Source organism: Taudactylus pleione, unplaced genomic scaffold (genome assembly GCF_031769625.1).
Source record: "Taudactylus pleione unplaced genomic scaffold, aTauple2 ptg000113l, whole genome shotgun sequence".
Taxonomy (NCBI): domain Eukaryota; kingdom Metazoa; phylum Chordata; class Amphibia; order Anura; family Myobatrachidae; genus Taudactylus; species Taudactylus pleione.
Genome location: NW_028284515.1, coordinates 2,043,755 through 2,070,947, shown reverse-complemented (window position 1 = coordinate 2,070,947; position 27,193 = coordinate 2,043,755). Strand labels below are relative to the sequence as shown.

At 44.4% G+C, this 27,193-nt stretch overlaps 1 protein-coding gene across 2 annotated transcripts in view; it reads right to left on the bottom strand.

Moving 5' to 3' along the window:
- The window catches only part of TTC6 (tetratricopeptide repeat domain 6), a 297,795-nt gene that overhangs the window by 220,237 nt on the left and 50,365 nt on the right, over window positions 1-27,193 (bottom strand). The window contains exons 2-6 of one of the 2 annotated variants that reach the window (XM_088471191.1): window positions 26,129-26,249; window positions 19,435-20,550; window positions 14,461-14,562; window positions 11,570-11,779; window positions 2,751-2,866 (exon numbers count right to left, since the gene is read on the bottom strand). In XM_088471191.1, the coding sequence (XP_088327317.1) occupies window positions 2,751-2,866; window positions 11,570-11,779; window positions 14,461-14,562; window positions 19,435-20,535 (1,529 nt within the window). In that variant the 5' untranslated portion in view covers window positions 20,536-20,550; window positions 26,129-26,249. Of the gene's footprint in view, window positions 1-2,750; window positions 2,867-11,569; window positions 11,780-14,460; window positions 14,563-19,434; window positions 20,551-25,520; window positions 25,590-26,128; window positions 26,250-27,193 lie in introns of those variants that run through there. The other variant, XM_088471190.1, reaches the window with a different exon arrangement.

The window sequence follows — 27,193 nt, the reverse complement described above, 5'->3', positions numbered from 1 at the left end:
ACAGTGAGGACACCACCAGCACCCCTGCATTGCCGACACTGTCAGCACACATGCACTGAGGACATCGCTGGCACCCCCCGCTCTGCCGACACCGTTGGCACCCTGCATTGAGAATACCCCTGCACTGCCGACAGTCAGCAAACCTGCACTGAGGGCACCCCCGCACTGCCGACACAGCCAGCAAACCTGCACTAAAGACACCGCTTGCACCCCCGCACTGCCGACACAGCCAGCAAACCTGCACTAAAGACACCGCTGGCACCCCCGCACTGCCAACACAGTAAGAAAACCTGCACTAAAGACACCGCTGGCACCCCCGCACTGCCGACACAGCCAGCAAACCTGCACTAAGACACCACTGGCACCCCCGCACTGCCGACACAGCCAGTAAACCTGCACTAAAGACACCACTGGCACCCCCGCACTGCTGACACAGCCAGCAATCCTGCACTAAAGACAACGCTGGCACCCCCGCACTGCTGACACAGCCAGCAAACCTGCACTAAAGACACCGCTGGCATCCCCGCACTGCCGACACAGCCAGCAAACCTGCACTAAAGATACCACTGGCACCCCCGCACTGCCGACACAGCCAGCAAACCTGCACTAAAGACACCACTGGCACCCCCGCACTGCCGACATCACCGGTACCCTTCACTGAGGACACTGCCAGCACCGCAGCACTGCCATTCCATGTACTGAGGACACCATCAGCAACCCCGCTCTGCCGACACTGCTGTCACAGTAAGTGCACTATTGGTGTATCCAACCCACACTGTATAACACACTGTATCCGTGTTGGAAATTAGAAACTGAACTGCCACATGTTAGTGCCGCCCACTGTGTCACTTAGTCAGCTAGCTGGATGCAACCTTTTGGCCTTAACTAGATTAAGCAAATAATATTGTGAGGTGGTCAAAATTGATTTGAAATTACTGGAAATAAATGTTATTGAGGTTTATTATAGTGTAGGAACAAAAACAGGCCCATTTTAGGTGATTTTAGCTGTTTAAATGATTTTTTCAGAAAAAATCCAGATCCAAAACACAAAAACAAAACACGGAGCTGAGGTTTTGGCAAAACCAATCCAGATCCCAAACCAGGGTAGATCCAGATCCAAAACCAAAACCCAAACACGGGAGTCGGCGCACATCTCTACACAAAACCCAGAACCCAAAACACGGAAGGGTGGTTTTGGCAAAACCAATCCAGACCCAAAACACGAAAAAAAGATCCAGATCCAAAACCAAAACACGAAAAGTGGCCAGTGCACACCCTTAATTAAATTGCATTAGAAAATGACTGCTATATTTTCCCCTGCTATTGAACACAAAGCATGACCAACAAAAGAAAATATTATGTCATGTAAAGCCACTAGCAACAAAATTTAAAGGGGATCTCCACAGAATGTTATTGCCCATTACTTTGAATACAGCAATAGATAAGCTCAGCTCTGTGCATTAAGGGCCTGATTTAGAGTTGGGAATAGAGTAAAGCTGGGTACAAACTGACAGATATATTGGCCGATCAATTGATCGGCCAATATATCTGCTGCCCACCAGTGTGTACCCGCGATATGTCTGATCATCGTCGTTCACAGACATATCGCATTGGCTATGTTACACAGCCGATGGACCGATATGTCTGTAGACATATCTGTCCATCGGCAAGACCACTCATACACACACAGCGGCAGCCACGGGGAGGGGTACAGGACACACACCCCCGGCCAACCCTTCAGCCGCCGTGATCTGCGGCCTCATACAGATGATGGACATTCAGTGTGTATGAACGACCATCATCTGCAGATATATCTGTGTAGTGTGCATCCACCTTAAGAAATAGCAAGTAACTGAGTACCTGGCCAAACCATGCTGCAATGCAAGGGGTGCAAGCACATTTTTATTTTTTTTTGCATGTAGGGTAAATACTGGTTGCTTTTGCATGTAGCCCACAAATGATGGGCAGCTTTATTTATAGACTGCAATTTAGATATCAGTTTGGCTACATCCCTCCCACATCTACATCTGTCTGCACATTTTACATCTGCTCAAACTGCAGTGCCGCATGGTTTTACCAAGATTGTAAATTAATTACAGCACTTAATGAGGATAGATCGTTCCCGCAAAGATAATATCCATCTAAAAGATACTTTGTGACCAGGAAATCAGATGTGGGGGTGGATTATTTGTGCAAACGGAACAGTGGTCGCAGGGCAGTTTAACCTGTATTATATTTTATTTATCTACCCCAAAATGTCTTAAACCAAAGACTGTCATTGCCTTTCAAAACTCTTGAAACTCTTGGATTGATGAACACATATTAATCTCTTATTAGCTTGATAAAACAGAAATAATAAAATGTGTATATACTTTTATATATATATGTAGAACTGGCACACTGAGTTTAATAATATTTTAGTTGGCACGCTGACAGCAAAAGGTTGCAGACCCCTTATTTCGAATATAGAAAGCATAAGTCATGTATAGCATTTTAAATGGTCAAAAATATGGGCACAGCACTCAAACTGAGTCTCGTAAAACAAATTGCTAGTGCCTATAGATGAAAACCGCCTGCCTGGGGTCTGCCCTACTTTTAATATCACAAATGTATGAACGCACAATGTTTTCTATGTACAGTACTCTTTCAAATTGCCACTGCTAACTCTGCAGAGAGTATTGTAAGCAAAAGTATAACACCGCTGAACACATTTTAGGCAGAAGGAAGTCAATGGCTCTTGTAACAATTACTTGGTACTTGGATTCCAGGTGGCAAGAAGAGATGCAGGAGGGTGTGTCTTTGCTGTCTCCCGTCTCGCTAGAGGCGCTGCATCTCCTCTCACGTGAATCATGTCTGAGACGGTGAACTGCAAAAAAACAACAAATAAGACAAACGTTTCAGGGGTTTAAAAAGGGAAAACAGGAGTTTTCCAGTGAGCAAAAATACAAACAGTTGTCCTGTCAACACCTGGTGATGTCTAACCCTTGCCCCTCCCTAAGAACACAGTCAGGCAGTCGCCACTGCTCACAAAAGCCATCAGACTCATAGTGCTTGTTTAATAAATACTCTGATGATCATATGGCACAAATAGATAGGCTAATGGTTTTAGTTGAGAGATCCATATATAAGATCGTGGTTGCAGACTAACGAACATTAGATCCATACAGGATATATTTCACTAGTCACTTTATCAGGCATCTTTATTTAATAAGAAATATTTACTGAGCAAATAGACTTTTACAGAAATGTAATCAGAAAATATATACTATATATTTAATTATTAAAGAAAGTGTTGCGTAGATAATGTCAAGGCGCGCAATAACAGCAGTGAATCAATAGATTGAAACCATTAAAACATTCCCCTACTTGTTAACAATGAATCAATAATTATATGACTTTGAATGATATGACTAATTTACAGAGTACTGTGCAATTATTAACTTAATAGTAATGTTCGAAAGCAAAATCATGGACACACCAACTAATATGTGTTGCACTCCTAAAAAATAAATAAACAAACACTGCATACAAAATAGAAATGTTTTGAAAACAACAGGGGCGTATTAGTAAATTAAAACTATATTTCCATGTTTATTTACCTACTTGATCTTGGGGTCCACTAGCTGAACCCTTGTTAACTTTTAATAATTATCTAAACCCTACTGCAACTAGTAAACACAGTGTGCATGACCTCTGTATGTAACATAAGGAAAGGGCCTCACGTGGGACATATATTCGTTTCACCGTGGTATACTGAGAGAAATACACAGCTAGTATAGATGTGTAGTGATGGGGTGGCAGTGGTTTGTTGCTGCCCAAAAAGTAACATGAACTGGAGAAATAATAACTGTGTGTCGCAACAGGTTACATAATAAGGTGCATTCATAAAACTATGTTGCTAATTAATGATTTCACAGTAATGGAACTAAATAGAGTTCTATTACCATCCCTATAGATTGTAAGCTTGCGAGCAGGGCCCTCCTACCCCTATGTCTGTCTGTTATTACCCAGTTTTGTTCTATTAATGTATTCAATTGTGAAACGCAATGGAATATGTTGCGCTATATAAGAAACTGTTAATAAATAAATAGATATTGTAGGGCGTGTATGTTCATTTCCTCCACCCCCCTATGATTTGGTGTGAAAAGGGGACTTGTGCACTAGGTAACGCACTGGCTTGCACCCACTTTAGTGTTCCTTTTGTAAAAACAAACAAAAAATGGTTAGGGCAATCTGGGCCACTGAGTACTGACCGGGCCCTGATCTAGCTTTGCTGGCTATATTGAGGAAAAATGTTGCGGCCTTATAGTTACCACAACATTGCTCATGAAAGTGCGCAGTGAAATGAGCTACCAAAAGTATCGAAGTTTTGCGCAGCCGCACATCGCTACCCAACATTCCCCCTTCACCTTTCTGCACTAATGCTTAGAAAGTCACGAATTTGTTAGCGTCTGTTTCTGTAACTTAGGTCAAAGGAAAATGGTGACATCAAACACAAAGATCTCCAGAACATCTGCATTAAAGTGCAATATAAATAAATCCCCACCACCACCTTCCTGCTAGAGAAACCTAATTTGAAATCTGCATTCAAGATGATAGTGAAAGCATCGCTCAGCGATATTGTTCCCTGAACAAATCGTCCCGTGTGTACCCAGCATTAGGGCCTGGTTCAGCATGGATCGCTATTCTGCTTATACGCATGCAACGCAGTTGCTAATATCAGCGGGGATATGTAAATGTTAGCATTCACATTGTGATTGCAGCCTAACATAAGGACGCCCACTTCCCCATACTCATATCCGTATACTTGGCCAACATAGCGAAATAATCGGTAACCGAGTAACATTGGACCCATACGCACAGATAAGGCAGGTCAGATCTTACTCAGGAATTGCTAACTTCAGTGCCCGCTATGAGGCCTTAGGCTGCATATGGTATCACAGTGGATAATTTATGCACGCCCATGCAATGCTGTCCCAACGCACTGGCACTCCTGCGTTCGCCTGACATCCCTCCCCCCATCACCACCCACAAACGGCACTTCCTGTCAATCACTCTGCCATGGGTCTATTGGTAGAAGAAATGTATGCAACCCTTTGTTTTAATTATATGTTTAAATGTGTGGGGAGGGGGGCTGCTGTCTGTGAAACGAGTGCAGATGGGTCACGCTTCTTGTGGACAAATTGTCAGTCACTTATTTGCAATATTTACATTAAACTAATTAAGCAAATAATATTTTTCAAAAAACGTTTTTATCATCATCGGGGGAAGCACTCTTGTAGGTTCTGGAACTGCCTTTTGGTGGCTCTAGGCTCCCCAACGCATACATTACTTCAGGGCCGGATTAAGGGGGGGCGAAAGGGGCGGTCGTCCTGGGGTCCCCAGACACAGAGGGGCCCCCACCACTAGAGCACGGCACGCTGACAGTGACAGAACAATTTCCCCTGCTAGCGTGGCTGATGTGGGGGTGGAGCCAATACAACAAGCCCCGCCCCCATATGACCCGCAAATCGCAGAATTTCGGCACAAGGGGGCGGAGCCTAATGAAGGGAACCGCAGCTGTATAAAATTTAAGTGTATGTGTACTGTTTTATTGTTTATATATGTGTATGTATATATATATGTGTATGTACAGTATGTGTGTGTTTATGTGTATATATGTGTATGTAAAGTATGTGTGTGTTTATGTGTATATATGTGTATGTATGTGTATATATGTGTGTTATTGTATATACAGTATGTGTTTGTGTGTGTATGCTGTGTATGTGTTAGTGTGTATGTATGTGTTAATGTGTATATATGTGCTAGTGTGTGTATACTGTGTATGTAAATGTGTTAGCGTATATGTGTTTATGTGTGTGTATACTGTATATGTGTGTGTTAGTGTGTAAGGTATATAGAATATATGTTTGCTACATATATATATTATATGTGTGTGTGTGTGCGTGTTTAATGTGTGGTGGGGGAGGGGGGTAGGCTCCATGTGGCTTGGTGGGGTCCCCCACAACTTAGTTGCCCCAGGGTCCCCACAAGCCTTAATCCGGCCTTGCATTACTTATCCAGATTATTGGGGTGACCTACTGGTAAGTTTTTCTCATAATATCTAATAGTATATGTTAGGGATGAGCGGGTTCGGATCTCAGAGATCCGAACCCGCCCGAACTACGGGAATATGAGGCAGATCCGAGTCGGCTCGAGTTTTCCCGCCTGACTCGGATCTAAAAACAAGGCAAAACGTCATCATCCCGCTACTGGATTCTTGCGGGATTTGGATTCTATAAAGGTCCCGTGATCGCCGCCATTTATTCATTCCGGCTGTGTAGAGTGAAGAGGGAGGGAGCTGGAATTTGTGCTGTTGTGTGCACGCTGAGGCTGTGCATATGGGCTGGTTACTGTTGTCCATATAGGGGCTGGCTGTTGTCATGTCCATAAGGGCTGGCTGGTTGGCTGTTGTCTATAGAGGGGCTGGCTGGCTGTTGTCTATAGAGGGGCTGTCTGGCTGTTGTCTATAGAGGGGCTGGCTGGCTGTTGTCATGTCCATAAGGGCTGGCTGGCTGTTGTCTATAGAGGGGCTGGCTGGCTGTTGTCTATAGAGGGTCTGGCTGGCTGTTGTCCTTCCATAGGGGCTGGCTGGCTGTTGTCTATAGAGGGGCTGGCTGTTGTCTATAGAGGGGCTGGCTGGCTGTTGTCCTGTCCATAGGGGCTGGCTGGCTGTTGTCTATAGAGGGGCTGGCTGGATGTTGTCTATAGAGGGGCTGGCTGGCTGTTGTCCTGTCCATAGGGGCTGGCTGTTGCCCTGTCCATAGGGGCTGGCTGGATGTAGTGCTGTGTTGTCCAGGGGGTGCTCTGTCCTTCAGGGGTACTCGTCACCCACCCCCAGTGTGAAAAAAAAGAAAAAAATTTGTGTGCTTGTTAACCACACCTGTCATCGGCGTAGGTGCGCAGGGGTACTGTGCTGCTGTCTGTTAAGGGGCTGTAGCCCCCCAAAAAATAAAAAAAAAATTTGTGTGCATCACAAACGCCTCTGCTAAGATTTGCATAAACATTTTCAAAGGTGAAAATAGAGGATATGGTTTAAAAAATGGAATAAAGCAGCTAAAACTGTGTTATCTGATTATAGTGTCCCTACTCCCAGTCTCTACCCATGGCCCCTCTACCTGACTTTCAGTGAGTCAGAGGGGCAACTCTGTGCAGCCATTTTCCAGAGTGTATCTGCTCCTCCTGTAGCCCAGGTCAGAAGATGTGTAGGGGGTGTGGTGATATGGACTAAAAATGGAGCTCACATCCACTAAAGTGGACAATGAATCCCCAATCTAACAGGGAGCGCAGCTGTAATTTATACACAACACAGGATGAGACGACGATATAGACTTGGGTGATGGTATAATCTGGGGTGATGTATACATCATCTTCTTCACACAATATTAATTTGTCCCCGCTGGAATCCACCATTACAGGTACCTCTGTAATTTTTGCACGTAATTGACGGTAAAGGTCTTTCTCGTAGAATTTGCATTTTATTTTGATGGACATCATCTTTTCCACATTTTGGGGATGTAGTCTCAGGCCGATCACTGACAAGGTTCCCGCCTGTGCTGAAAACTCTTTCTGAGTACACACTGGAAGGTGGGCAGCTCAAGTAAAGCAAAGGCAGTTTTTTGTGTAAGGTCCTCCAAGGGGTATATTTATCTACTAACGTTTCTAAATATGAAAAGTGTTCATGTTGCCCATAGCAACCAATCAGATCCTGTCTATCATTTTGTAGAATGCAATAGAGAAATTATAACTACAATCTGATTGGTTGCTATGGGTAATATTAACACTTTTCATTTTTAGAAACTTTAGTAAAACTAAAATGACCCCCAAATTGCCTCTTTTTCCTGCCAGTAGTTATTTACATGTCTTCATCCCTTCTGGGATGAAAATCCACTCCCAGCAAGCAGGCATGGAGCTCAAGAATTGCCAAGAAAGACACAAAGTAAAACTTAAACCTTAAACTGAAATGTTGCATTTAATGCTCTGTTCTGCTTGTTCACATATCTAAGTAATAAGGTTAAGTGGACAGTGGGAACAACGGCAGTTTGAAGGCCACTAACTCTGTTTTTTTTTAATGTCCCTGTACAGGTTGGGATATGCCTTCACTTCTTCTAATCCAAAGGATTATTAAAGTAAATTGTTTTTGGAAGCACTCTTCCTGGTCCCCTTCTGGGATGAAAATCCACTCCTAGCCACAGAAGCAGGTGCAGGATTCTCAAGAAAGACACAACGTAAGGCCTAAATCAGGGGTAGCCAACCTCAGTCCTCGAGAGCTACTAACAGTTCACGTTTTCCAGACCACCTAACTGGTGCACAGGTGTATTCATTACTCACCAATACATTTGGAAAGATCCACAGGTGGAGTTAATTATTACAGTTATTATTCTGTGAGGAGACCTGGAAAACATGCACTGTTCGTAGCTCTCAGGGTTGGCTACCCCTGCCTTAAATCATAGATCTTACGCTTGAGGCCACTAACTAACTCTGTTTTTTTTCAATGTCCCAGTACAGGTTGGGAAATGCTTTTTCATTTGGAAAGCACTACTAGAAGTCTTCCTGGTCCCCTTCTGGGATGAGAAAATCCACTCCCAGCAGCAGCAGCCATGCTCAAGGATTATTCTGTGGCAAGGACTGATGTGAATGTATAGAATTTTTTTTGTAAATGCCTCATCCCCTCCCCTTCTCCCTCTTCTTTCTTCCTTCTTCGGAATCAAAAAATTAGATCAGAATACAGAGTGCACCGGCAGCCGGGTTATAAAAATATCACAAATTTACAAACTGGCCGCGGCTGCAGGGGGGCAGGTTGGTGGGCCCCTACAAGCTTCGGGCCCTTGGGCAACTGCCCAACAAGCCCAATGGAAGAGATGGCCCTGATTGGGACTATTCCATTAGCAGAAATGCTGATTTTATGATGTTGACCCTAGAAAAGTAGTTCCTCCATTATCTGGCTTGTACCTACAGTACAAGGTGAGAATTGACACTGCCCATAATCTAGGGGGCCACAATTTTACTTTCCCTGAAAAAGTTTTAGATGTCGACATGGTTAAAATGTTGGCATCTAACATGTCGACATTTGGAAAATGTCAACATGGACAGAATGTCAACATATGAAATTTCAACAGTGAAAATGCTGACATTAGCATTAAGGTTAGTGGGTACATGAAAAAGACACTGCTGACATTCTGGTCATGTCAACGTTTCATCAATGTCGACATCATAAATGTCAACATGTTTTCTGTTTACATCATGACCAAGGTAGTCACTCTCATGTCGACATAATATACTGGACATATTATTTAAATGAAGCTGTGCTTGTATCAAGCTTCTCTGGGATATAAGTGCGGGAGGTCACAGCTCCTGAATATAGAAATCACCAAGGCAATGGAAAATTCTGAAATCAGATTGGTGCTATCCCCAATTCAAACATTACTGCCCAATAAAGGGATAAATAGGAAAAGCTGAATCTTTAATAGGATTGGCAGTTACTATAAGCAACATTACTAAATATATTTTTACTGAAACAGGTTTATATAATGATTATTCTGATGTTTTTATGCCATTTAATTTTTTATTTTAATTGATCACGTTTGTTAAATAAAACTTCTTCTTTGAGTATATGTGCTGAATAGAGCCCTTTCTTAAATAAAAGGTAATAAGAATTATCTGGATCATTTAGCGCTAGGGAATAGCAGCAGTGGGTGTCTTGATGCTGGCTGAGCTTTGGCAGGCATTAGCATATTTTCACAGTTGCGTTCCATGCGAATTCGCAACTGTACTCACATTAGCGATCGCTGCTGAATCAGGCCCTAGGACTGCTGTCCGAAACCAGTTGCAGCACATTCGCAGTGTGGCTTTGGCGCACGTGCAGTAGCAACAAACTGCTCTACTGCGTCCGACATGGACATTGCGTCCACCTCTAACTCAGGCCCTAAATCTCTCTGCACATATCTAATCTACCCCACCTGCAGTGCAGCACGGTTCACAAAGTTAAGGTTACAAAACACAGTTGCATACACAACTTTCAGAAATGCGTAACATCAGAGCCGTAACTAGACTTTTTGGTGCCCTGTGCCAGAAAGAGCATTGGTGCCCCCCTCATTATTCATAATGCACCCAAAAAAGGGCCATGGCCTCATGAGGAAGGGCCAGGGAAGAGATAGGGGAGGCCAGGAGATGCTAGCTACGGCCCTGCGTAACATATGTGTGGGTGTGATAGAATTGGATGTATAAGACAAGCAGACATTTTTGGAGTGAATGGACTGACCCACATAGCAGACAGGGTAGTTGGGTCCATTAGAGGCGCTATCCCTCCTATATACCGTCACTAACAGCTTAGCATTTATTTTTCTTCCTATTTTAGAACTATTGCTCAAAGCCGCCAATTTTTTGCGCCTTTGACAAACCGATGAATAGTTACTCTAGCCCCTGGTGACTGATAACAGGATGACTGTTATTTCTATATTATACTTCTATATTTACATTACTTTGTAGGTCTATGTTTATAAAAGTTTACACTTATAACCCCTACCCCTCCTATCTATCGTATCCTGCTCCCCTCCATGAAGAACACAACAAAGGTACCATTGTATAGAAGCGTAAATAGTATTTTACTTTGTATTTTCACATTTAAAATAAGCTGCCCACTTGTTAAGTCAATACCTATAGTCCGTATATCACAGCTTTGACAAAAAGAAACACATATCACAGTTCCTTCCTACTACTCTCGTTAGAAAACAGAGAACTGGGATTCTGTATCAATATCTATATGATTTAATTTGTATTTACATAATAAGGGTGAATCAGATCTGCCTATACAATTGCAGTGGCATATCTAGGGCAGGGCAAGCATGGCACGTGCCCTGGGCGCCGTGGCAGGCCCAGCAGAAGCTTGTGTGGCTGAGAGACACAGGGGGCAGGAAGTTACACAGGGGTAACGAGTCTGGTTGAACCGCTGTTGTATGATGATGACCTTCTTAATATTCCTACACAGGCATCTTCCGGACAATGTGACCTACACGAATAGTGAATACCGACTGAAGACGCCATCTTCCCAGGGAGGATACATTTCTTCAGAGGTTCCACGTTGTGAGAAACTACCGTATAGGTAAGGTGCATATAGAATGGAAAGGAATGTTCGAAGAGTGATGAGAAATGGGTGGCATGTCATGTTGCCACGCCTCACTTTCAGTGGCCAAGCCCATTGTTTGCTGCGCGCCTGCGGAGAGCAATTATATTTTGCTGTCTGTTTGTGTGTGTGTGTGAGTGTGTGTGTCTGTGTGAGTGTGAGTGTGGGGAAGGGGGGGGGTGCCATTTTTCAACTTGCCCTGGGCTCCAAAGACACTAGTTATGCCACTGTAAAATTGTGATCATACTTGATTAGCCAAAATCTGGGGGAGCAGACTGACATTTCACCAGCTGCCCTGAGTGATTGGGACCCAACCTCAGAGTGAGTGGATGTGGATCATTGTGACTGTATGGTGTAGGACAAACAGCTGCATGTGCTAGACCAGCTGCCGGCTGTGGATGGTAATACCTGTGCTGCAGATTTAAGGAGTACTTTGGCTTCCTCTTCTGTCATCTCATTCTCCTGCAATGATGTGACGGGTTCCTCTGCACCCTCTTGGCCCGGTGGGGACACAGTCTGATATGGTTTCTCCTCATCGCTCTCCATGGAGGGAGAATAGATTCCCAGGGACAACTTCTCTTCAGACATTGTGACATCAGTGTCTGGAACCTGTAGGTCCTGGTGAATGTAACAGATTAAATGACATTGTGGACCTTGTAGTACAATATGGAGATTTATCAAAGCTTGGAGATAGATAAATTGGAGAGAGACAAAGGGCATGATTCAGACCCGGACGCTAAGCTGCGTTCGCTCGCTATGAGCGATGGTCGCCCATCTGCGCATGCATCGCAGTGCGCAAGCCAGTAACTGTGCCCGGGAATCGTGCGCTCGTAGTACACAGACTGGACACTACTTTGAGTGACAGATAGTGCCGTTTGTGGGTGGTAACAGGGGAAGGTGCATGTGAACGGGGAAGTGGTGGTGCAAATGCAGGCGTGTCTGGGCGTACAAACAGTTTTATGGGTGTGCATAATTAGCATGGAAGTGTCACTGTACAAGTCATTTGGTTGTATTTCAGCCTGCAGTGATCGCAGTGCTTGCGGCAGGGTAAGGTCTACCTCAAGCGCTGTGTGCAGCTCCGATGGCTCTCGGTGTTACCGATTATTCATAACTTCCTGGAGATGACATGTGCTAAGAGAGGAAAGTGGGCGTCTTTATACACCAGCGTACGCTCACTTCCGTCGCTCTATAAGACATAGAGGGTGTCCTTCGGCCACACAGTGCAATCACGGAATTTGCATACCCGGCCCTTTTTGCCAGCGAGCGAACGCAGCTTAGCGTCCGGGTCTGAATCAGGCCCAAAATACCAACCAATCAGCTTCTAATGGTCAGTTTACAGGCTGTGTTTGAAAAATCACAGTTAGGAGCTGATTGGTTGGGACTTTATCTCTCTCCACTTTATCTTTCTTCAAGCTTTGATACATCTCCCCTATAATGTCTAATATAAACAAATGTATTACATACGTTTCCCACAACATATTATGCTCGATGGGATCTAAATATTCTGGTGTCTCTAAAATCACAAATAATGATTTGCTTAGTCCGTCTTCTAAAGACAGGAACGGGCCTCATGGTGACGGTTACATGTAAAAACAGACATCGGTCTCTGTAAAGTGCCTTCCTATTGTTCTATTGCATCATCTGTCGAAACTGGGTAAGGCTGGAACTGAAATACTCATCCATCAATGTCCGTCACCTCCAAAATTTTTAGCTTTTCTAAACCCTTGTAAAGTGTCATTTGCTTCACATTGCTTCAATTTTCATTTATTAAGAGGGAAATGTGGTAAAAAAAAGTTATAGAAAAAGAAAACGGAGATGTACTAATTAACATAATGTCATCAAAAAAATGGAATTTTATTGTTTAGTAGATGCTAGTTTCTACAGTAGGTGATATATAGTGACCATGACACTCAGGGTAGAGGCATTAGACCTTCTTTGGGATTGTGCCATGCTAAATATGTTTCGCTATAACGCTGAGGGTGTTACATGCTTCATTATATATTTGTACAACTATATATATATAAAATCAAATGCCCTGACCTGACTAACTGACTGACTCATTAACGCCCAGCCAAAACCCCTAGACCTAGAAACATGAAATCGGAGAGAATAATCCTTCCATGATGTAGGTGCCCACTAAGAAGGACAGTTCAGTATTCAAACACCAACTCTCATCCCAAGTGCTGCCAAACATCACTGGTAGTTGGTATGTCTCCCCTGTTTGAATAGTGAGAGAGGAAAATGTGTTACTACACAGGTGAGGGAGGGGAATTTTAAATGTATTACTACGGGGTGAAGGAAAGGAATTTGTTACAACACGGGAGTAGGGGGGGAATGTGTTACTACAGTGGTGAGCGGGGGTCATGTGTTAATACAGAGGTGAGAGAGAGGAATGTGTTACTACAGGGGTGAGTGGGGGTAATGTGTTACTACAGAGGTGAGGGAGGGGAATGTGTTACTCCAGAGGTGAGGGAGGGGAATAAGTTACTACAGGCGTGAGGAAGGGATTTTATTTGTACACAGGCGAGGGAGGATAATGTGTTATTAGAGCTGAGGGAGTGGAATGTGTAGTACACAGCTGAGGGAAGGTAATGAGATGCACAATTTTTATCCCACAATTTAGCAGTTCTGTTGAGTTTAATGTACAGGGAAAAATTGTATGATTTGTATGGAAACGCCCAGACATGCCCACGTTTTGGGCAGAACTCCTCGTAACCACCCACAAAACGGTCTATTCCTATCAATTGTGAGTGAATCCTCACAGTGAGCGCGTTCACAATTCATTCGCTGCGCGCATAATGCAGCTGTGTCGCACGCGCAGACCACCGATATTCGCTCAACTACGTGAAAATTGGCATAGCGTTCAACTCTGAATCAGGCCCCAAGTTCGCCACTTGTGTACAAAGACGCAACCATCAGATGCATATTGGTCGATCATTGGACCTCTGAGTAACCCTATGGCCGGGCAACATGGCTGACAGGAGTATTAACTACTGCGTAAGGGATCGGCAACAACATGCCTGCGTTTCAGTCGCCACCCCCCTCCCTCCCCATTACCACCACCAAACAGCCCCTGACTGTCAATCACTTTGAGAATAAATCCTTTCTGTGACTGCCATCGCAAGACTATTGCGGCACATGCACAGTGCGAATCCAACGTGTGCGCAGTTGAAAAAACATCGTCCATTAATGAAAACATTGGTATTGCATCCAACTGTGAGTCAAGCTCATAGTGAAAACCCCTAGTTACTGTATATTGAGGGCACATTAAACCAATCTAGAAAGAAAGTGATGAGGACCTGGCCTGGAGATAGAGGTTCTGCAGACGCTGATTCCTGATCTTTCAGTCTTGTCTCCTCTGTGTCTTCCGCTTGTGCCTCACAGTTCTCTTCTGTCATTTCCTGAAATAAGAAGTTATTCATTACAATGTGTTTGACTTGTGCAATTTGATAATATGCCTGGGCAGCTTTATAGCAAAGCAGAGATTTTCAGACAATCCCAACTCAGAATCAGCCCCAATGCCTGATCTTAACGTATAGGCAATCTGAGGTGCGATTAAATATTCTGCAGAATACTGGGTTCAGATATGGTCAGTTATAGGAAATATGCAGACCTTGTGTTCATTCTAGCACCCTGCACTTGTCACAATCCTTGCAGTTCCTCTTTCCTTCCTGGGGTGTTGCTCTCTGACCAGGTGCTTCTAGCACACTCAGCTGATGCAACAAACTGCTGAGATACAGACCACAGTGTGCTAGAAGCACCAGAGCAGAGAGCGACACCCCAGGCAGGAAAGCGGAACTGCACGGGCTGTGACAAGTGCAGGGTGCTAGAATGAACACTACAAACTACAATATGGGAATGTACTGAAAGTGTGGTTGACCTTAAAGAAAAATTGCAAGTGAGATAACTACAAGCTAAATGTGTGAAGCGTGTTATATGTCCTGTTATAACATACAGGCAATAATATTATATGTTACTATGTTTTTCTATAGGATGTATACATCATTCCAAGGACATCTTGATTACATTGCCTGACCTAGCAACACATAAGAAAGAATAGCATGTTTAAACAATTATATTAACAGTATTCCACCTATCAATTGTATTAAATACTAAGGGCCTGATTCAGAGATGTACACTAATGCATTCACAACTGTTCGCAATTGCTAAAATATGCTAATGGCTTCAAAAGCATAGCAGAGTATAGGGCTTTTGCGCGTGTGCACTAGCAAACATTCGCTCCATCTGCAAAAATATCGGCTTTGCGTAAATCTCTGAATCAGGCCCTAAGTGTGACATACTATATTTTGAGCATACACTAGTTTACGTATAGCTAATGCTCATCAGCAAACATACACTCATACTCTATGTGCCTACTGCTCCTGAATATTGAGGAGTTCTCCTGGACTCCTGGGAGTATAGGCCACCTTCCCAGGTCACTACCGATTTCCCTAGTGAAGTGGGTGGGCCTTGGTGATACCATTCGCTGTGGACCGTGTCATCACAGCCTGGCTCCTGCTGTGTAATGATGTAATTTGCAGCATTGGACAGTGAGGGGCAGGGGGCAGGGGACACTGAGGGGCAGGGGGCAGGAGACAGTGAGGGGCAGGGGGTATGAATGATGAAGTGTCTTATTGAGAAAGCCAGTTCAGGTGCACAATGCAAAGGTCTCCCAGCACAAAGCACTTGTAGTTGCATATGTAGCCAAGGTGTAAATCACTGAATGTCAACAGCTATGAAGCAATCAGAGATAATAGTCTATATAGAGCTGCGGTATGGTGATATTGCACTGTGTGGATTACAGCATCTTCTCACTATACATATGCTGATTACTACAGTAGATAGGATGAGAATGACCTGACTTTAGGAGAGCTGTCTGCTAAACCAAATTATCCACTCCTTTGCTGTGCGTCAATAACCTGACATGTTGGTGTCGGCAATGTGGAGGGTTGGTCTATCACTAGGTTACTGTGGTGGTGTATTACCGGATCATCTGCAGTAAGGATCCATGTGGAACGCACAAAATCTGGTGTCCTGTGCTGATGCTTGTAGCGGCTCTCAGTCTGTGTCTCTCAGCGTCTCAGTTGGCTTGGGGCAGGATGCACTAACATATGGCGCAACTTACCGCCATGCACTGCAATTGTACTGATTGCATATGCACTAACATAGCTCTTCCGATAAGAGCTGTCCTTTGCAATCTCCGCTGCACAGTGGACTTCCGGGTTTATGAGGGATCCGATCGAATCCCTCATAGCAGCGCGATGCGGTAGAAGCCCGTAGGCTTCTATAGGGTAACGCCAACAATAGATGGCGTTACCCTCTGCGTCGGAGACCCAGCAGTAACACATTAGTGCATACGGAAAATGCGGCAAAACCTCGGAAACGGGGGTATTACCACATTTTTCGTTTAGTGTATCCCACCCCTGATGCTTTGGGACTTTATCTCTCTCACTTTATCTCTCTCCAAGATTTGATTAATCTGCCCCTATGTGCATCAGAATTATGGGACTCATTAGGGGGGGAGTTATCCAATCTTAGAGAGCGATAAAGTACCAACCAATCAGCTTTTAAAGGCTCATACACGCTAGACGATGTGCTGTATGAACGATATTGGTGAAAGATTTCCCTTAAACTTTCTGTAGTGCAGGACAAATGATATTGGGTGTACACACTGAAATAGATCTCTTTAAAGATATATTTCAGTGAAGTCATCCTGCCACATCTCTGGCAATTCTTGACGATATCATCAGATTGGCCTGTATGTACAGACAACAAAAGACATCGTTAACGACCTGCGGGAGCGTGCATTGTTGGTCGTTCACTGCATACACACTGAACGATATGAACAATATGTCGTTGAATGATATCACTATCTTCCTCATCGTTCATAAAAATCGTCTAGTGTGTATGCAGCTTAACTGCCATTATACAGGTTGTGCTAGTAAAATGACAGTTGGAAGCTGATTGGTCGGTACATTATCTCTCCCCAAGATTTGATAAATTTGCACCTAAAAATCTTACATTTTGTATATTATATTGGACACGCATTCCAAAAATACGTAGACATACATCAGTATCAAGACTTTGAGCATCATTGATTTGTGTCTTTTTACACAATAATTAGAGAGAGACTGCTTTACCAATGCAGTCTATAGATTTCACTGGTTCAGCCCACTGTCCTTACCACTTTTGTATGGTCTCTTTATTGGAGGATTAGCAGTTCCCATGAGCAGTGGTCACTGTGCATCTGTATCTCCTCACACCTGGAGAAGTGGTCATGCACATACCACTAAGGCATGCCTCCAAAATGCCTTAGGGGGTCTATTTACTAAGCAGTGTTAGGAAACAGAGTGAAAAGTGATAAGTTTGTGATAAGGTGCCAGCCAATCAGCTCCCAACTGCCATCTCACAGGCTGTGTTTGAAAAATGACAGTTGGGAGCTGATTGGCTGGCACTTTATCACAGACATCACTTTTCACTGTCTCCTAACACTGCTTAGTAACTAGACCCCACAATTAGATGTGTCCATATCCGCAGATATGTCTTTAAGGAGGCACATTTCTTGTCTGTGCTAGAGGGCTGGTGTGCAGTGATGATGATGACTATTGCCAGCACTATCCATCCGCTTCTGACTGGCTGATGGTGTACTGCAGTGGCGGATTTTACCTAGGGGCTGCAGGGCTGCAGCCCCCCTCCAGTAAAATCTGCCACCTCAGTTAGCCAGTTGCAGTCCGCTTCCTATTGGAAGCGCTACCTGCCATTCACACACTGAACAGGCAGTCTCAGCCCCCAGGCTACGATTAGCATAGAGCTTGTTTCCAGTGGAAGCCGTACCCGGCTTCTAAGGGCTGCAGCTTATGTCCCTGTTTTATGTATGTCCTGTTAATTCAACTATCCACAGATGTGGAGCACTATGGTGCCACACATATCAATGGTGATAATAATAGCAATAATTATAATATGACCAGTGATATTGCAGAACTCATAGTCACCAATACTCTGGAAAAGGTCATCTTAATATTTGGGCCGGATTCAACGCGGTGCAAAATCGGCTGATATGGATGGCAAAATCGGCCTATTTTGCTGCAAATTATAGCACCCTGTAAACCAGATGAAAAGTTTTCACCATTTCAGACTAGGTGAAAAAAAATGCAAAATCCCTATTTTTGCCTAAAAATTTAGGGATCCCTTTCAGAACCCTTTGGACATTTCTCTTTTTTTTTTTTCACACCATTTGGAAACGTATGTAAAAAGCTGTTTAGTTATCCATTCCTTTTACTTGTCTCCTCTCTGGTAATTCAATACAATTCTTTTTTTTTTTTTTAAAGAATGGACGTGATTCTGTGTCAGACATTGCAGCGCCCGTGTGTGCCTCTGCTGCCGGTATGGCTTCTGCGACTATATGCAAATAATACTATAAGCCCTTCCCTGGTGTACAGCCATGTGTCTGCATATGCAAATACCACTTGGTGCATCTTTAGCGTAACCATCAGTCGCACCATGGAAACATCACCAGCCCCATGCTAGGGGCAGATTCTCCGCCAGAGTATGTCCTCCGTCCGGTATGAGAGATTACATTTGAAAACACTTCAGCAACAATCCCATAACACTATACTTGCCTACTCTCCAGGAATGTCGGCGAAGCTCCCAAAAATTAGGTGGGTGATCCTGGCGGCCCGCAAGAGTGGGAAAGTCTCCCAGCTTAACCGCCACCCATGTAAAATCCCACCCTCCACCACCTGCAGCCGCCTACTTACCATGCTGTCATCGTAGACCCGCCCCTTGCTTTACAATGCTGGTAATCTCTGCATTGTATAGCAGGGAACAGGGCCACGCGATCGTGCCGCCATGCCCCCGCACCGCCCACCATTCTCGCCTCCACACCCCCTGCTGCGCAAACCTGGCTGCCCCCTGCCAGGGGGTGCAGCCAGAAAGTCGTCAAGTATGCATTACACGCCCATAAGACGGAGCATCTCCGTGCGTCTACATAGCCACCTTCCTCTCGCCTCCCAATGAGCTCCCAATACATTTTTAAGACAATTCTGAGACCGTGCGTTTCAACCACCACTCTGTGCGCAAGTACTCTGGATGCATGCGCAGTGCGACAGTCACACGCAAAGAGCAAAAATATGGCTCAACTGCTTTGGACATCGGTCTTGCATGCGACTCAGAATCAGGGCCAACATGTTATAAAGCTATTAATCCATATCAATATTGGAATCATTTGTACGTCTATCTTAGCTAAGACACCAGAGATTGTCCAACTGACTTACCCCAAATGTTATGTTATAGTTCAAGCCCAGGACACTCTCCATTAGCTGTTTTATCATCAAGTCAGAGGCTGTATGTGACTGAGGAGCATGTAGTGATTCTATTATTTCTTCCACTGTCCTAACTGTGGCCTTCACAGGTGGCACCAGAGGAGTAGCATTGGTTTCAGCTGCGATTCCCCGACTGCTGCTATCGTGTCCATTGTTTAAAAGAGTTGCAGATTTGTCAGTAACCTCAAGCAACTGACCTACAAACTGAGTTGTAGGGTTCATATGACTAACACCTACAGCTTTCTCTTGTTCTGGTGTAGCCAAGCTCCCAGTGGTCTTTAATTGTCTTTTCTTTTTCTTTTTCCTACTTTTTGTTCTCTTGTCTGAGTCATCGCTATCCTGTGATGAGCTGTAGGAAGAGCTACTGCTGTCACTGTCTTCATTTGATCCAACATTAGCACCTTTCTCTATCAAGGAAGGTACTCTTGTCACCTTCTGCATTTTTGTCACCTTTTTCGGTGCCTCTGGGGGCTTCATAGATCTACGTGGCTTGACTGAGCCCTGGGGTATGTAAGATCTCGGCTTTGAAGGTGGTTCCGGCCGTGTGAAAACTGATATAGGCCTTAATGTCCCAACCATTGATGCTATGGCAGGTCTCTTTGTATTGTGGTCAGTCCCTGTGATATCTGCTTGTATGAATACCGGGTTATGTGGCAGCTGCTGATGAACTCTTGACATTTGCGTGAAATTTCTAGGTGAATACACGGGATCTTTTGATAATACACGGATTGTATGATTATGTTCTTTCTCTACATGGTCAGAAAGAGGGTCCCTTTTGGACACGGCAGATGCTGGTGCAGACCGGCAAGTGGGCTGAGATAGCCTACCTGTAACCCCAGATCTTGGATGTGAGAGAGAATTAAAGAGATTTGAATGGGGGGTAGCAGGATTTTGCATCACAGATAGAGGTGAGCTGCTTCTGGAGCTGGTTTGCACTGTATCACGCCTGATAGCCTTCTGAGGAAGCTTAAGCAATCTTTCCAGCTCTTTCTTGATTCTGAACTCCTCTGCATAATTGAGTCTAAAATGCAAATGGTCTCTCCTGTCTGACATCTCTTCTGTGGTTGCCTGTATAATAAATTAACAAGAGCATTAGTTTTCTTTCCACCAGCCCTGCTTTTCATTTTCAGAAGCATGACTCGGTATTTGGAAATAATCTACTGGTCGATGCCTCCTAAATACGCAATTTAATGCACTGTTAAATCTAATTTTCCTTGCAGTTACTGCTTATCATCTCATAGAAACTTGCCCTGATGGGATAATCCTGTTCATCCTACATTAATTCCAGTCACAGATTTCTCAATTTAGCAGGTCAATCTTATTTCACTGTTTGTGAATTATTTTAACAGCATTATCCCTGATGTGTGTGGGTTTTTAAAATATGATTTAGCTGAGGAGAGCAGCATTTCTGTAAATCTAAATACATTTACTGCAGAGAACCCCGAAAATGGGACGCAAAGATAGCCAACAGGCGGGTGCTTCATGCATGTGCTGCTTCCCTTGGCAGGACTTGCTACCAATACATGGCAATGCTTCTAAATGGAATCCCGGCAGTCGGGATGCCGGTGGTCAGAATACCGACCGCAGCATCCCAACAGTCAGAATCCCGACAAAATTAGGTAAGTGTCCTAACCCTCTCCCTAAGCCACCTTTTCCACAGCCTAACCCCAACTCTCCCCTCCTGCAGCCTAACCCTAACCCTACCCCCTTGCAGCCCAACCCTAACACTACCCCCTTGCAGCCTAACCCTAACCTTCTCCTTAGAGCATACTTACCGACATTCAGAGGGGGCTGCCAGGTCGGTGCAGCAGGGAAGGTGGGTGCTGCTTAAGTGGGCGGAGCAAGGTCGTGCCTGAATGATGATGTCATTGTGGCCCCGCCCCCGCTTTATAATGCCGATATTACCGGCATTGTAAAGCAGGGGGCGGGGCTACGATGACACGATTCAGCGCAAATCTCGTCATCGCCCATCCGAACCACCCATTTTCACTTGTTGGAGAGTGAGGTCACGGGGGACCAGCGGCCATTCCGGGGGACTTGACTACTCTGGTGAGGTGCCGGGAGCGGCACTCGATTTTCGGGAGGCTCCCAGCAGTCCCAGGAGAGTAGGCAAGTATGCCCTAGAGCAGGGGTCTTCAACCTTGGCCCTCCAGCTGCTGTGGAACTACACATACCAGCATGCACTGCCACCTTTTTGATATAGCAGCATGCTAAAACTATGGCAGTGCATGCTGGGATGTGTAGTTCCAGAGCAACTGGAGGGCCAAGGTTGAAGACCTCTGCCCTAGAGCTTAGCCCTAAACCCTAAACCTAACCCTCCCCCTAACCCTAATACTTACCGTCGGGATGTCAGCTGTCGGGATTCTCGTGCCAGGATTCCGACTGCTGTCGGGATTCCGGCGCTTGTATTCTGACCGCCAACATCCCAATCCGCCGGGATGCCAACTACATCCCTGTAAATGATTACTTGCCTATTTTTCACTCCTCACATCCGGGAGAAGTGAAGACAAAGTATGAAAAGAAAAGTTGGATGTTATTGGATGGCAATTTAGCGCACAGTGTATGATGACAGTAATTGTATTATTACACTCCTCACTCATATTAATGGATGTTAGAAGAGCTCTAAAATGACTGTTTTTGCTAGAGATACGGCTTCATTCTATTTGATAAGCCTGGCAGCCAGGTACCAACAGAAATAGCCTTTGTCAGCGATGAGATAGTCAACAAATATTTAACAAAGACAGCAGCGGTACATGAACCACCAGCTGTCCTCCGATGCGTTCTCAAGATGGCGATAACATCAGCAATACACAAGGAAACATTGGTCCTGATTCAGAGGCGCTCGCTATTTGCGAGCGCTCGCTCTGAATCAGGGCGGATTTTTTTATTTTTTTTTAAATCCGCCTCCAGGCCGCTCGCATAACTGTGGGTGACCACCCACAGCTTGTGCGGGCAGCCTGGCGATGGTCACGATTAACACGATCATCGGGCTTGCGACGAGACCCTTGTGGTAGGGTCTCATCCATCGCAAGCCCCAGTGAACTTCCTGCTCTAATAGAGTAGTGAACTTCCTGCTGACATCACGTGTGATGTCAGTAGGGCCACCCACAAACGGCAGGCGTTGCTTCGGGAACGCCTCCGTTTGTGCAGCCACCCCCCGACCCGCCTACAAAACGGTGCGAGCTGTCGATCAACATCGACAGCTGCCCCGTTTTGCTGCGAGCCCTAAACGAGTGAGGTTCTCACTGGCTCCTGGGCTTGCGCACGTGCGCACTGCCCGACCATCGACCTGCTTGCGAGCACTATGCGCTCGCAAGAGGGTCTGAATCAGGCCCGTTGTTTGTTATGAAAACACAGATTTTATTTTTTTTAAATACTATTTGTTTTAACAAATTTCTAGAGTTTATTTTTTGTTGAATCTGCTACTAGAAGTCCGAAATAGGTAGTTCAGTGCAAAATTCTCAGCCTAAATACACAGTTCTGCAATGCGGCTATAAGGCACATTGCACAAACTTTATAGGCTGCAGTTTCCATTGACATTTGCATTGGAGACAAACACTACCAGCCAGCCTCAACAGACCCCACTGCCATTCAAATTGCATCAGCTTCTATTGACAACCACATTACTACTTTGCACAGACTCCATTGAAAGACACATTGCAGAAATCCTACTGCCAGCCACATTGCCCATATTCTGTCTGTCACATTACATAGACCCTATTGTCAACCAAATAGCACATACTAAATTGTGAGCCACATAATCAGACTCTAGCTGGAACTTGCAGCCCAACAACAAATAGGGAATTAGGGGTTGCCTACTTCCAAAATAGGTAAATATGGGAAGAATAGATATTGCCAGAGCTGCATTGTATCTATGGGAAAGGACAAGGCTATTGTGACATGTAGGAGTGGACTGTGGTGAAAAGGCTGAGACTGTCTGGCTCTAAGTGGGGAGTTCAATTCAGCGCAATGGACCAGATGTGCCGTACTTGCGATGTTCGTCCTACCGTATAAGGCCAATATGTGCGCAGCTGGGCATCACCACAGCACATTAAGCTAAATTGAATTCTCCACAAAGTGTCTCTACATTAGGTATGGTCAACTGGCGGTCCGTCATTTGATGCAGAGGATGATAGGCAAAGTAATTTCTATCTTCTCTAAGATCGATATTATCTTGGTGTATGCAGGGAGTTGGGTAAAGATTGCAGATGTGCAGATAAAAAAACAAAAACTGACGTATGTGCAGGGGAACAAGAGACCCCAGTGACCAAGTAAGAACATCGCTACTACAGCATCGTGATTTTTGGATCAATTCTATTAATACATCATGGGGCTTATTCTGTGTTGGATGCAGTCACGGCCGCCCCTGCATCTTATGCTGCAGTCACATTTGCGATTTTATTCTAATGCCGCTACGAAGCACTTCCCGGATGTGCAAACACTGAGACACCTGCATGCAGTGTCTATAGATGCTACTTTACTGCCTGGTGCATTGTTAGGCATACGTCTTTAGGCATAAGTTTACACATCATCAAACCTTGCACCAGCCCTATGGAAGATGCACATTCTCCATCCGAGTATGGCGTCCTACGTCAGCGACACACCTGCGACATTCCCATGCCTCTAATTGGCCACCCCCTGTTACCTCAAAGTCGCCGCCCAGTACCGCACGTATATATTTCCAAGACCATGCATCCAAATCTGTACTGTATAACCGTCTCTGTATAACATGTGCATATGTAAAACATTGCCCCATTGCATCCAACATCGTCCATTACTCCGACTGAGAATCAGGCCCCATGTCTCTAGAACTGATCCAAAAAACATGAGGCATCAGGCATGAAAATCAATCTTGACCAGTTCTAAGCTGGTTGCCGTAATGGCAGGGGGACCCCACACTGTGTGTCCCCCTGCAATTGCGCCAGTTGCCCCGGCTGGTTCAGCCTAGTGCTGGTTATTGGAAACTAGGGGAGACCCCACACCATTGTTCTCCCCTATTTTCCAATACCATCCTAGGCTTAGAGGCCCAGTTAATGATTTGGGGGGACCCCACGCCTGCACAGATCATAGTGATCTGTGCAATGCTTTATTTCCGCAGCAGATTGACGGCGGATTGGTGTCATATTTGCTGTGGAAGAGAGAATTGAAATCCGACGGATATAGACAGTGGATGACATTTGATAGTCAAAACCAATGCATAATAAATACAATTTTTTTAGACTGCAATCCACCCAATACTCGTCGGTTTCAATTGGACAGCAAACCGACATTTTATTAAATTTACTCCCAGGTGTTTCCTGGCTGGACAGGCAGTGAGCGAATTTGACGCATGTGCTGAACGTTATGCAATATTTCATTAGCTGCATGTACTTGTCTCCTGATTGACAGTTTCTTTACTTTATGTTTAGCAAGGTCTGCAGGTCTCACCATTACATTTCACAAGTACCAATATCCACAAGCTCTTACCTATAAAGCATACTATATAAGAAGCTATACTGAGGATTGAAATGAACAATGGAAACTAGAAAAGTCAAACTGGACAATATTAAATATCAAAACCATCAATTAGAACAAATAAATTCAAGGCTATGTCTAAATCAGTGACAGTTTCCAACAAAGTATGACCAAGTTCGCCTGCATGATCGTAATTCAATTGTCATACAATACCATGTACTTAAATACATAATAATGTAAAAGAGTTAATCAGCACAAGAAACTTTTATTTTATTTATTACTTGAACTACCTAGTCACCCTGCAACACTGCATCCAGCATAAACAGGGACAATTCATGGGAAACTTTGGGACTCCCCCTACTATGGCAATTAACAACTATGCATTTATGCATTCTATAGAGTATTGTAATTGTAAATAAATGCAATGTCATTATAAACCGAAACACGTTTAATATAGTATAGTGCAGTACAACCTTTTCATCATACAAACACAATCTCTATTGCAAAAACATAATAATCGTATAAAAAACAAAAAAACAAAGTGAGAATGTGAATGCGAGCAAAGCAATATGACAGTTACATACTGATAAGCCGACATCCGGCTCCTCTATCTCTGGGTCCGGTGTCCCGTTCGGTGCAAGTCCTCTCGTTTCCTAGCAACGCCCGGAGACATTTCGGACACAAAGTTTATCGCATAGCAACAAAAAAAGTACAAACGTCCTATCACCAGGGAGACTAGCTCCGCCTTTTTCACCCGGTCATTCCTCCATTGTGAGTGACAGCCACATACCCACTTGGCTGCTGTAGAGGAAGTGAGAGAGTGACGGTAGTAGCGAGGCTGGTAGAGCATGCGGAGAGTTGTTGTTCAAGAACGTCCGGTCACCCTCTGCTTGCCTAGCTCACATTAAAATCACATACACATGTTTAGCTCGTATGAGAAAACAAATAATGTAAGAAGTTAAAATAAAATATCTGATGCTGCCACATTGGAATATAGGTTCTATTAATTGATATTGATATACATAATTTTTTTTTTGTAATGCAGCCCATCATTGCGGAGGATAAGTGGGGCTCGTCCTCAGCTGTATATCCGGTGGATGAGTCCCACTCATTCTCTGCAGCGAAGGGGTTAAAAATTGCAAATTTCTCTCAAAGATTTAAGGCATTTTTCACAGTTATATCCTTTACTTACCAATCACATTGTACTGGGACAGACCTTGAGAAGATTCGCTGTCCTGGCGTAGACTTGTGACCAGCGATGAGCGTGTAACTAGCCTTTTGTGAATGTGACATTTGTGCGTCTCCTGGACTTTCTGGGAGAATAGATAAATTTGTTACACCCCCTCATGACGTTTGCTGAATTTCATAACAATTTGCACATTATAAATAATCATTTTCGATAAACATTATAGAAAACGAGTAAATGGTAAGAACTGCATCTAAAATGAAGAGATTGAGGGGTCCATTTACTAAGCAGTGTTAGGAGTCAGAGTGAAAAGTGATAAGAAAGTGATAAAGTGCCAGCCAATCAGCTCCTAACTGTCATGTTTGAAAAATGACGGGAGCTGATTGGTTGGGACCTTATCACTTTCTTATCACTTTTCACTCTGCCTCCCAACACTGCTTAGTAAATAGACCCCTGAATGTAGTCAGGATGCTGACCGTCATAATGCCGACGGTCACAATATCGACAGCGAGATTCCGACTGTCACAATCCTGACAGATTCGGATGGTAACTATTAGGGTTAGGGTAAGGTACTAGGGGCAAGGGCTAGGCTGCGAGAGGGAAAGGTTAGGGTTAGGTTGTGGGACGGGATGATTAGGGTTAGGCTGTGGGAGGGGTGGGTTAGGGTTAGGCTGTGGGAGGGGTGGGTTAGGCTGTGGGAGGGGTGGGTTTGGGTAAGGGTTAAGATTTGGGTTAAATTACTTACCAAAATCCATCTGGATTTTCACCATCGGGATGCCGCTGTCGTTATTCTGACCGTTGAGCTCCCGTACTCAACCCGAAGACACAGTTGATCAGTGTGTCAAAATAGGGTAATTTCCAGGGGACAAATCTTAAATACTGTCTCTGGAAATTAGGAGCTGTGGAAAATATGCCTCTGCACATACTGTACTCACTAAAAATGGCTGCCTACTAGTATCACTGGAATGAAAATATTCCTTTGCAAATGCAGAAAATATACAGCACATTTAGTTAGATTTCTCCACATGAGCAACTTGTATGAACATGACGATTAGAGTGTCACCAGGTACA